Source organism: Ambystoma mexicanum, chromosome 1p, assembly GCF_040938575.1.
Source record: "Ambystoma mexicanum isolate Mex_15411 chromosome 1p, UKY_AmexF1_1, whole genome shotgun sequence".
Lineage (NCBI taxonomy): Eukaryota > Metazoa > Chordata > Amphibia > Caudata > Ambystomatidae > Ambystoma > Ambystoma mexicanum.
Window position 1 is genome coordinate 1,310,906,839 of NC_090921.1, and position 12,356 is coordinate 1,310,919,194.

Genomic DNA, 12,356 nt, shown 5'->3' on the forward strand with positions numbered 1-12,356 from the left:
GTTTCCTGGAAGGGGTCTATCTCTGTCACATCCTCTCCCATTTGGAGTTACCCAGGGTTCTGTCCTCTGTAGCCCCCTATTTTCCATCTGCACATATCATCTGTTGGCTACCTTTATTCTTGACAATGGGTTTCACATGCACCTATATGCCGCTGACACAGATTTCATACTCCTCATTTAATGATTCTGTTCATCAGCAACTTTGTTTGTCTCTCTGCTCTGAAGTCATGGCTAATCGGTTTCTTTCCCTTAACCCTAAAAAGGCTGAAATTCAGTTCTTTCCTCTGCCTTTTACCCAGGTCCATTTCTTTTTCCTCTTGAGGTTCCTGTCAATCGTCAAGCGCGTAATCTTTAGTTCATCCTCGGCCCAAGTTGCTTCTGTTATTCGATCTTGTTACTTTCATCTTTTGAATATTAGGAAAACACGACCTCTTTTGAATTTTAATTCTACTAAAATACTGTTGCAAACTATTGTTCTTTCACGTCTTAATTATTGCTGCTCTTTACACGGCGGCCTAATTAATGACAATGTTCTTTTTCTGCCCTCTATCCTAAGTTCTGCACTCAGAACACTCTTTAGTTTAGCTGTAGCTTCGGATATTTGTTCGTACTTGTCAAGTTTTCACTGGCTTCGAGTGAAATAACGATTTGAATTCCAGTTTTTATGTGTCATTTTCAAGAGTATTCATACACTGGCTCCCTCCTATCTCTGCTCTTTGGTTTCTTTGTATCATCCATCTAGAGCGTTGCACTGCCTCAATACCTTCCATCTGTTGCTCATCTTCCCGATTGCGATAATTTTCACTTCTAGCTCCTAAACTTTGGAATGCTCTCCTTTGTATTTTCTCTCTTGCCCCACTCTTTATTTCTTCAAGAAATTCTTTAAAATGTCTCTGCTTCAATTAGTATCCTCTCAACTTCTTCCTATTTCTTACACCGGGACTTCATTTTCACAGTTTATTCAGTCATTTTTCATTTTTGATTGTGCTGCTTGTATCTTTGGCCAGTGCTTTAGATAAAAGCGCTATATAAGCTTTGTAAATTAAATAAATACTTATTCCAGCAGAGGAAAATGTGCCTTAGTAGCTTTGCAATGTGACAATGCCAGACATGTGAATGTTACTCTGTGAACCCCTCTTCTAAGAAACATGCATTTTGGAAACTAGGTTCTTTGTAACATTTCTGTTTGAAGCCTCGTGACCATATCGTGACCCCCACCTCACAGTGCATTTGGCTATGCCGTCTGCTCACGGCCAGTGTTGAAGAGTGGCACAAAGACTTTGGTATAAGGTGATCCTGTGTGACTCTGTCCTAACTTTTGCTTCTTCATAACACATACCCTCTCATCCCTTTTAGCTTGTGCTGTGTTGCAAGTGTATATGCTAGAAAATAACTTTGTAATGGAGAGGAATAGTTGGTGATGCAAGGGCAGGCCTTGCCGGTAGGGAGAGTGGGACATGCACACAGCATTATATGGGCGAAAGGTTGCCCCTTGCGTGCTATTTCTGACCCAACCCGTGGAATGTGTAGGTCCCAGCTACTTCTGAAGGAGGCAGAACAAGGATTAAAGGTGCTGGGTCGCTAGGTTGGTAGGTTTGGCAGGCAGTGCCTAGATCAGTTTGCTTCACACTTTCCCTCCCCCTTTTGCATTCATGTATGTGTAGTACAAATGTCTCAGGTATGGTTTTCTTTTTGCAGGTGCTGACCATAACCATGCCAGTACAGCCAGCATAGTGGGAAATCTTCTTGACTGGTGGAAAGCAAGGCCTTCTTTTCCAACTTTACTACTGTAAATGCAACCTGTGTTCCCTCCGAGCATGGATCGCCTGACCCTCGGCCCTGTAAGGCAAATCGCTGAGCCTGGTGCTGGCGCTTCTGGAGAAGATGGACAGCTTTAACCCCTTGTCTGCAATCAGAACATTCAACAGCCCATAAATATAAGGAACACTTCTCTGTAAAATCATTAAAAAGCTCTTTATATACTACTGGGCATAGTGCTCAAATGTATGACATTTAAGAAGTAAGGAGTTACTGTGGTTTCTACACTCTCACAGACATCCTGCTTGTATCCCCCTACTACATTTTCCAGCCAGATCCAATCCATTCTACTTTGTTCAAGTCTAAAAGGCCACGTACTCCAATTATGGCATGGCCAACTCAGACGTCCAAAGTACAGGAGAAGTGTCTGCCTAAACAGGCGCTTACTATGTAGGTCAATCTGCATTGTAACAAAAAACCCTTCCGTATTCTTTGTACTCGGAGACCATGACTTTTTTGTCAACAATCTTCCCGATGGCTCCATTTGTATGGATGTATATTGTTTTTTGTTTGTTCTTGTAAGTACTGATATTTGAAGTGCATACTGTGGAAGATTGTTCCCATTTACAGTTTCAAAAAGATTTCATGTAACAGCGCTTTGAAAAAAACTGTCATAAAGATTTGCCTAATAAATATTTTTTTATTGAAAAATAATCATGAAATGATGATTGAATTGGGAATCTTGCATAGGGAATCATAGCATGGTTAGATCACACAGAAGAAGCATACGTATTCAGCAGATACTGGCCTTTGGTAAGTAGGTGTATGGATGGATGGATGGAAGCAGACAGAGATGGGTGAAATCTCCAGAGGAATTCACATTCAGACTGGGATAGCTGGCCTCCTGCAGGGAAGCATACCAACATGAAACCTCTTCATACAAGTGAACCAGTGCAAGTAAAGACCACCACCTGTAACATTCGTAGAGAAAGGGGAGACGGCATATACTAGGGGCTGTAAAGGATGCAGTGCAAACGCAACACACCATGCACGCCTGTTACATGCAAAGATGTAGAGAAGGAGATAGAGGTGAAGTGAATTATGTAGGATCTGTGAGATAGGTTATCTCGAGGGATATCTCTTCAAGAGAGTGGAATTCCTGGAGCATTGCAGAAAAGGGAGACCTCTTAACACAGTTTTCTAAGGATGGAATGGTTGTGTGAGAGGTCGTGGTTGAAAGATGATGCGTGGGAACTCTTCAGGAAAACCACACACTGAGTAATTCTCATTGTGGAGAGCTGCATTTTGAAGCGCTGCCTTGCAGCGATGATGGCCAAGACACCTCTGACTCTGGGGTGAAAATAGAGGGGGAAGTTGTCTGCTAGCAGCTTCCTTTGTGCACCAGGCGGCATTTCAGTAGTTTCAGATAGTTGTCGATTTTGTGCGAGTCCCTGCGAAAGCAGTGCAGTAGGTGGTAAAAGGCAAAGAGGCGGGAGTTGTCACCAGGCACCTCGGTCTCCGCTGGTCCTGACCACTGTGGAAACGCTGTGTTCCCGGGATTACTTTGAATCTACATCAGAAAGAAAAAGACGATTAATGTTGTACTGTGACAATGCCCTCTACTTAATCCGTGGCGTGTCTGCGGAGGTGACCATGGGTGGGGCCCACCACCCCCTCTGCACGCAGAGTTTTAAATGTCCCCACCTGCTGACCCTCCAAGCTGCTGATGTTCTACTGATGATAATCAAGCAACTCTAAAAACTATTTTAATAGCGATTTGGTTAACCTATTTCTTGTAGTCTTCCACGGACATTACCTTCCACATCTGCGACATAAGTTCCATAATTAGTCGCCCACTTGTCCTGCTTTTAGATGTTTTCTAGTTGCTACTGGTGGTCCCTAGGGTACAGAAAGACACCCCAGGGCAATGCACTCGTTTTGCTGCTTGGCTTCCAAATTTGGACTTCATCCCACCTCGCTACTGAACTGTGTCAATTTCACAATGCGCACACTATGAACCGAGTAGCTTGCTGGTGCATTATCTTTTTTTTAATGTTCCAATTTTTTAAAATAAATGTAGCCCTGAGTTCTGGATTCCTTCATCGTCTGGTCGCCTCTATAATGTGTTATGGCGGTGTTATTACTACCTGGTGTAATGGTTTTCAATTTGTCATCCTCTGAAGGATGCAGGAATGAATGAGCCCTGCCAAGATTCCAACCAGGGTCCTGTATGTTGAACACTTAACTTGCTGAGCTATCTCCCCTTATAGTAAAAAAGGTAACGCCTGTGAGTTTGGTGAAGCCTTCTGCAAAGCGTTAAGAACACTGCTAGTCAAACAATAATTGCGAAGGTTAATAATATATACCCCTTCCTCCATTCCGTCCACCCTGATTTTATCTAAATGTGTATTGCATGGTGGAGATTTATCAGCCCATCCATCAATTCATATGTGGGAAAAGGCCTGTTTTAGCACACTACAGTGGAGCCACTAAAAGTCTGGGCGACGATGCCCTATTCACATAACCCAAACGGCTGGTGTTGCAGCCTGAATGATTATCCTAAGATTCTCGGTCCAGATGTAGAGCATTTATTTGGCTAGTTTAGATAGTACAAAAGTTACAAATTCATATTCACTAGTCCGCTGATTGTATGGGCCGTGAGGTTTGGTTCCTACACGGAAACTGCAGTCTGTTTCCAAAGGACTATTTGGCACATGACCCTTTTGTTGCGAGAGATTTCTTATCACAGGCTCAGGGTGAGCATGCGCATTTCAGAGCACATCCAGATGACTGTTGTTGCCACAAGGAATGTGTTCCCATATGATGAATGGATAGTACAGACACTATAGTGTGTGTTCATGGGACCAATTTTCTGATGTAATGGCGTCAATATTGTAAGCTCGGTAAATATGTATGACGTGTTCAAATGTGCCACTGATGTAACCAAGTCATTGTAGTTGTAATTTAATTGGTTATTTATAACGCACTTAATACCCAGAGGTTTCTAAGCAGGGACCTGGGGATCGAACATGTATTGCTCCGCTCCGACTTGCTTCCAAAGCGAGCCGTTGCCCCTGAGCTATCCTCACAGCACAGGGCTAGTGTGTGATCGTAACCTGGTCAAATATTATTGTATACAGTAGTAGCCTTCACATTCTGGGGTCTCCACCTGACTGAGTTGCAATGGATTTCTTTGATTTAAAGTTATAGTTCTAGAGTTTAGCCGGACCTTAAGGTACAACTATCATGTGGATAGTACTCACTCGCCGAGCAATCTTCTCCATCCCTTCAAGAAGTCGCTTGGTTTGCTCTTCCATTTCCATCGCCTTCAAGATGGTGGTGTCTGGCGCCTCACCGAAGTTCTGTACTTGGGTGGAGATGTGAAGCAGCGGGGCATTCCAGGAACGCAGCATCCTCAGCACAAGGTGCATCAGTTCCTCATGCTGTGGGGAGGTAAGAAGGGAATACAAAATAAAAACAGGATCTCAACACAATGGATACACACTGATTTGTCTCTGTCTAATATTTGATTATAAAGTTTGGTGGATTATCTATTCGCATGAGACCTTCCTTTGACCAGTCTCTAACGTGCTTTGAACCTGGTAGAAATGTGATCATTAAGGAGACACCTATGCCTCACTTTAATACCAAGCCATGCCCTTCTTATTTTCAAAGTCTATTGCCTCCAAACCCTATTAGTCCCGAAACCCATCCCGGATTACAACAAAGGGGCAGCGCTACTCACATCAATCTGCAGGGCCTGCTCTTTATCCTCGGGCGTGCTCAGTGATGAGGTGTGGCAACTATTCATAGCGCGGGCGAGAAACTGTTGGCCACGTCCATGTTGCTCATCCTGCAGAAAAAGAAACCAGACTTGGTTTGATTTTTGTACCCATAATACAGTAGCTTACCCCAGTATTTTTTTTAAAGTAAAAATGGCCCATAAATGTTATTGAAGTCCCTATTGCATAAGGACTACATCACATTAATCCTGACCCTGGATGCACACCTTTGTAGGAGGGTGTTCCTAGAGAAAGTTTTAAAAGGCTGCTGCATGCCACTGTAAATCTAGGATGAATAATACACCATGCTCCATATGTCTTCAAGGGAACTATACATCACTTACCTCAATCAACGCTTTTAATTGATACATTGACACAGTGAATGTTTGATTAAACGTGTATCCACAGAAGCAGCCTGTTCTCTCAAGGAGCCTCTTGGTAATTGTGGGTAATCTATGCTTAACCATTTACCTCATCCCAGGGTCCAGTAGGAACCGTGCCATGAAGAGTGCACCCCAGAGCAGTATTTTCTTCCTTTCTGACAGATTTGTAGCATGTGTTGCCCGTACCTGCTAAATGTGTTGATGCTTCAGACAATGGGTGAACACATGTTCCTGTGTTCTGACTCAGAGGAAATTATACCAGGGCAGGAATGGGAGCTGCCAGCTCAGTCATGCTATCCGGTGTACCTTTTGACTGCATCTGTTTTAGAACCAGTGGATTCTCGCCATATGCTTGGAAGGATTCCAACAATGTCACATAACTGAGCATCCCCAAACGGCTTGCTGCCTGCGGCATCTTCTGCACAATATCCAGCTATTCAACACCTTCAGACCCTTTCTGGAGGCAAAGGCACCACACGCACCAACTACTTTTTTAATTTGGATATTTCCAAACTAAGCCTGACGTCAAAGCTGGCCTTCACCTTCGCTCCTACACTGAGTGCATCTCTTCTTGCCGTGCTAGGTACAGCACCCAAGCTTTTGCCAAAGCCCTTAATTTTGCATATTAAAAAAATGTCCTCAGTTGGCACACAGCTTTATCAAACAGGCTTTCTTAGTTAATATCCAGCTGCCTTGGGCTTTTCTAGCATGATCCCATCTCGAATATTTTGCAGGTGATTCTGCATCTCTATTGGGCTCCTATGTTTAGCACTCGACTGGAATAGTGGCAAGGTTCTTATCCAATAATTACAGAGAGTAAGTAGATAAGGGGTCTATAAACTAGGGGTGTACAGTAGGTACTTCAGTAGGTAACTTGCTCTTTTGTAAGCATGCAACATTTTGTTTTTCAGTGGGGCTACTTCTTGTTACCTGTGTCTGATATCATCAGCCCCGTCTTTAACATTGTGTACTCCCAAACTCTTGTCAGTACCTGAGGAAAGAGTTCAGCATCTGCTTGTTTAGGCCGGACATCCAGTCTAAATGTTATTTATTTGCTCCCCAAAGAAGCCTTGTTTATTTCTGGTAATACCTTTAGAGTCCTATTAATAAATGTTGCAGCTGTGCAATGTGCATCCCCACTTGGACCCCTGCCCAGATAATGGGTAGACTTGGCATTGGCATACTCACAAAGTCCTCAAACATTTCCGTAGAAAGGGAGTGTATGTAGTGCGAGAGCTTCACTGCACGCTCAAAGAGGTCCCCGATCAAGATCTGACACTGGGCTGGTCCGCCGGGGCAGATTGGGGAGGAGATGACACCGTTTCTCATCATGATCACATTGATGATGAGCAGGACGGCCAGCAATGTGCCTGCAAGGAGATGGGAGAATGGCATGAAAATGAGAAGGCCAGAAGACCCCACCTCTACACAGCCCTGCCAGTTCAGCGCCACCATGCTCCAAGCCCACAGCACTCAGTCTTGTGTCACCACGCTGACCTGCATTTGCATCGGTGGCCCTGCAATTGACGCTGCACACAAAAAAATGGTGGCACAAGCTCTAGATGAGATAACATTGTTGTGAAAAGCATTTTAATGCTTTATCATTCAATCTGGTTTTTACTATTGTATGTTTTCCCTCCTATTCCCCACTCCCTGCTTCTGCCCCCTTTCTTTTATTTTATCCCAAATGGCTTGTGGCAAGTCTTCTGCCACACGCCACTTTTTGATATTTGCTTGAAGATCTTGGCTCAATTGACCATTCCTTTTTCCAAACCGCATCGAGATGCAAAACCAACAATGCATTAACATCGCCCATCATTTTTGGCGACATTGAAACCTATCGCCACCTGAGGCACACAGAAGCGTACCGCTGTAGAGTGATTTTGTGTACGTTGTGTGCATCTGAAAAGCCAGCATGGCTGGAAAAGCTGTCCTGCATCATAGCCCTGCACAGGGCTAGTGTCCGAACACCTTGATGCCCTCTCGACCAGGCCACCTCTGGCAGATAGTGAGACGGCGGTAGAAGCCCCTTCATGTAAACTGCACACCTTTTGTAAACATGTGTGAATTTGAAAGCCCCTTGCACACCTGCATTGACAGTCTTGTAAATCGAGCAGGAGTATTTAAAAGACGCCTCTTCTGTCATGCACACGAGTATCACCAGCAACAGAAAAGGATACAACAGAGCTTACATACCAAATCTTCTTCTTTTCTGTCGCACAAACTGTCAAAAATGCATGAAGCTTTACAAAGGCAACACTGGCATCCTTTCTAGGAAACGGTTTATATGTAAGACATTTGTATTAGATTGTCTCGGCCATTGACGCTTTTTTTAAGGAGTGGGTGGTGTAAAAAAGTATTTCTGGTTAGTTCAAATTGATGTTTTGTTAATTTGTAGCACAGCCACACAAATGCCGATCCACTCCAGATGTTTGTGTTGTCAGCATCTAGTCCTGTATCTGAAAGTAAGTTATCTATCTATTCCATTCACACGGGCGATTCAATTTATCATTGGCATTCAAAGAGCATAATGGAATCGATGTGCGTTTCGAGAATTGCGATTCGCATCAGAGGTGCCAACCACAAACCTACTGATGCTACTGCTGCAGCGCAGCAAAGCTTTGGCATGGCGTCTGTGGCACACCTGCAAGTCTTTTTTTCTTTCACTAGTTGTGGCCATTTCATTTGGAAAAGGTTTTTTATTTTATGTTGAACAATTTAGAACAGTTATTGTTGACTGCAGAATGCAAAGCTTTGTATAAACGAACTTTGGAGAAATTGGATGATTGACTATAGGAGTAATTTGGTAATTGACCTGAAGACTGTGTGGGGAGTTTGACACAGTCTCTTCCCGTTGCGATTTCCATGTGAACATGCTTCGCACTGCGCACACATTGTGAAATGCAGGTATTTGGCTGAACATTCAGGATCGTTTCTCACACATTTGTTAACCACCTGAATGTGCCCAAAGTGTTCCTTCACCTCAATGGCATCCTGGATGGATAAAGCATAGAACAGCAGAGCAGTGTCTGAAAGTTTAAAGTACCTACTCCGGGACTCAGAGAACCGAGTTTGAAGTTCCCTTCCTCGATGTCATGCTTTTTATTTTTTAATTTAGTGGAAAATTCAGTTGGAGATACACTTTTAGGCATTACTGTTCATTATTCACTCTCCCATTCTATCAACAAAATAAATAAATACATTCTATGCTTCTGGGGAAAGTCATGTAATCTCCTGCGTTTGGAAGATGGCAGTCTTTGCATTCCAAAGAGTGATACTGCCTTTCTATAACAATATTAGCTATTATTTGGAATTAAAGATAGTAAAACGTGAGCTGGGGTATCTGCCATGGTTTTAGCAAGATCATATTCTAAACTGCTCTCTCCAGCTTAGCTCATTTTGCTGTGTCGGAATAGACTTTAAGCAGGCTGCAACGAGACACCTGTCCTTGGCCCTCGGCATATGGGCCTATGCATTCATTCATGTATGTATGTATGTATGTATGTATGTATGTGTACGTGCAACATAGCATGCTGTACTGGTTACCACAGGAGAGCTGCTTACCCGTTCTTGGCTTAAACATAGATCGTTGAAAATGCTATTTGGTGCTTGTAGTATATATATATATATATATATATATATATATATATATTTTTTTTTTTTTTTTTAAGGGAATGTAATGAAAAGTAGGTTTTTCTTAATGTAGCCCTGACAAGGATTTCACTGAAGTCCATGGGACTTGTTGTGCAGTGTCCCTGAATGGTAGAACAAATGGATGTACCCTCTGAACCATAGCAAACTACTTGAATGCTTAGTCCACAGTGTCTAAGGCCAGAAACATTCCCCCATGCACACCCACATCTAATGCATACACTGTCAGGTGACAGAAATATTTGGATCTACATATAACACAAAATGGATGCTCTCAAACATACACCGACATTAATGGCGGGTAGATGCTAGGAGGTCCGCTCATTCTGACCATCTCACTACATGCTGCAATGCTAGCCTCCAGCTCTCTTTCCTGATATAGATATCCCTTTACCCACACATGTTCTGTACCCCACTCATATGTGCATCGATACGTTTGCTCAGACACAGCACATAGTTGGTACCTGCAAGCGAGGTTCCCGTAGCGATCATGGCGTCTGGACCTGTACCCTCTCCTCTGAGCCCCCTCAAGGTCTGGTTGTTCTTTCTCCTCTGCCCCTTGTGTGGATAGCGCTTTATACCCCGAGGAGCATGGGCTGGCCCCTGCGTGCTTCGTGCTGGTGACATCAGGATGGTAATCAGAAACATACAGCACACGCTCCATATTCAGGAGGAGCGCTTCTGCATGGGCAGGCTGTGCTCATCACCAAGGCTCATTTTAAGGAAATTATCTGATTAATGTAATTTCTGCCTAAGCTCCTGGCTTTAGAAAAGGGCCTCTGGTCGTTCCGTCCCCCACTGCTGCCGTCCCTCTATAGCGCTTGCATTGGGAACTCTTTCCATTGCTTAGGTTAATCCTAAAATGGGGATCGTAGACCCTGTTCCAGCTGAACTGTGTTTAGCTGGAGTCCAGGCCATCGCCTTATCACTTCTGCATAGGAGGCTCATACGACCACATCCCATAAGGAGCTGAGCTCTGGACACCATGCCTGCTCTGTTCCACAGACACCCAACCATATGAGGATCAGAAAAGAAAATCTGACGCCATTTTATACATGGATACCTCTCTGCAGAGGGTCTTAACAGCAGTGGCTGCATTCTGGCTCCTCGTGCAATGCATTTGCCCGGGGACACCCAGGGAGTTTTGGTCTCCTCTCTTTGCTCATGTAGTATTCCATAACCAATGCTAAGCGTTTTGCAACTCTGTCGTAATGCATGCACACAGCTGGAGAAAGAACTGAGTCACAACTCCCTGTTTTCGCTGACGTGCTGGATTTGGGACAAAAAGTTGTCTTAATACTTGTGTGCACATAGTGAGTACTGATGCTCACAGCTCTGATCCACAGAGGAACATTTTTCTAACTCCAGCTCAAAGACTACATAAGACTTAGCCCTTCTAGAAAGCAAGCAATGCCTCCACAGCCTTTCTCCTTCCTAGCATCTTTTTAAGAAACTGACACAGGATCAGTATTTGATTGTGCCGTTCACATGTGCATGGTAGTAAGAAGCTATTTTTGGGACCAATGACTTTTGATTAGTTTTACCTTTGGTCTCAAGAGGTAGGGGATGAAATAGCATCTTTTATACAGACTCTGGACAATTCTGTCTCTGTAGCCCTCCTTGCGGCCAAATTAAGCATGCACAATCTTGCTACTCTGCAACACTCGACAGAGGGCGCATGCCCTTATTTGAGAATATAATAAACTAGAGCATGCCATTTATTTTTGTGGCGGATCAATGCTGCCACCATTCTTTCAAGCTGCAACTTCCAAATCGGTCAGGATCAACTTATCTTCAAGATTTGCCTCGCTCGGCTGCAGAGGTTTCATCCGGAGCGATACAAGGTTATTGCCTCTACAGGTGGATGCTTAGCTCAGCCTGCAATCATGATGATGCAAGATCAATGAGCCTGCTCTAGCCATGTCATGAATAGTCTTATTTTCATTACTGAAGTTTAGGTTCGTGTCCTGGACCTTTAATGCCTTATCGGTGTGAGGACAGTGTGGAGACTGGTCAATGCCTATGCATACAGTGACCCATTCTTCCCATCTTTGCCATATGCCTTGAGTAGTGAATATCGGAGCTGTTTGCATTGCACTTTCTTAGATTGGGAATGCCCAAAGCTGGTCCTGGAGATCCGCAAGCAAGAACGGTTTTCAGAGCATCCAACACGCAATTTCAGAACAGAAATTTGCTACCAATGGATTCACATGTGGAAATCTTTTACATATTCAGTGGCTATCCAGAAACGTGACAGATATGTAGGGTTTGGAGTCAGATTTGTGCGCCTCTGACTTGGATCGTGATCTAGAACCACGAGTGTCTGTCACCACTCCCAAGTTTCTACCCCAGCTCTCCTGGTCAGTGCATAACAGAATAGTTCCTTTCGACGATTCGACATCCTTTCAGAGCAGTTTGAGTTTATTTTTTAAGGCACTCCTATGGCTGCCCTCCCACAGAGTGTTCCTTAGTAAATTATTTGTATGACTTTTAAAATATACTTTCAAGGCCGCATTTTTTCCTCTTCTCCTTTTCCCACTTCAGTCCCTCACATGTCATTTTTGTAATGTCCAGGTGTGACATGTCTGCTTAATACACGTCCCCTCTGCACATCTTTTATGACTGCAGGAGCCTTCAAGATTTTACTGCCGGTCAGGATTTCTGTCTAGGATCCTTAGCAACAGATTCGGAGTCTGCTACACAGAATCGGAAACCGTTATTTCTTTTTTCGAACGCTTAGTTCACGGAACCCGCCTTTCCCCCAGATTGTATTTTAATACCT

At 43.8% G+C, this 12,356-nt stretch overlaps 2 protein-coding genes across 2 annotated transcripts in view; one reads left to right on the top strand and one right to left on the bottom strand.

The window, feature by feature from the left end:
- The window catches only part of PIH1D1 (PIH1 domain containing 1), a 196,307-nt gene extending 193,835 nt beyond the window's left edge, over positions 1 to 2,472 (top strand). Inside the window, exon 11 of the mRNA XM_069606372.1 lies at positions 1,699 to 2,472. Coding sequence (XP_069462473.1) covers positions 1,699 to 1,734 — 36 coding nt within the window. The 3' untranslated portion in view covers positions 1,735 to 2,472. The remainder of the gene's footprint in view (positions 1 to 1,698) is intronic.
- On the bottom strand, positions 2,444 to 10,118 carry LOC138453482 (prolactin-2-like). Its single transcript, XM_069606385.1, has 5 exons — positions 10,039 to 10,118; positions 7,112 to 7,293; positions 5,504 to 5,611; positions 5,022 to 5,201; positions 2,444 to 3,328 (listed from the first exon to the last, which is right to left on the bottom strand). The coding sequence occupies exons 1-5, from the start codon at positions 10,064 to 10,066 to the stop codon at positions 3,140 to 3,142; spliced, it is 687 nt and encodes a 228-aa protein (XP_069462486.1). The 5' UTR covers positions 10,067 to 10,118; the 3' UTR covers positions 2,444 to 3,139.
- Between the last annotated feature and the right edge of the window lie 2,238 nt (positions 10,119 to 12,356).

Excerpts from the sequence above, each read along its gene's own strand:
- LOC138453482 (XM_069606385.1), bottom strand. The coding sequence starts at position 10,066 with ATGATCGCTACGGGAACCTCGCTTGCAG. Across the intron at positions 5,612-7,111 it reads CGGAAATGTTTGAGGACTTT|GATGAGCAACATGGACGTGG; the intron begins GTGAGTATGCCA and ends CTTTTTCTGCAG. Across the intron at positions 3,329-5,021 it reads TGGAGAAGATTGCTCGGCGA|ATTCAAAGTAATCCCGGGAA; the intron begins GTGAGTACTATC and ends TTTCTGATGTAG.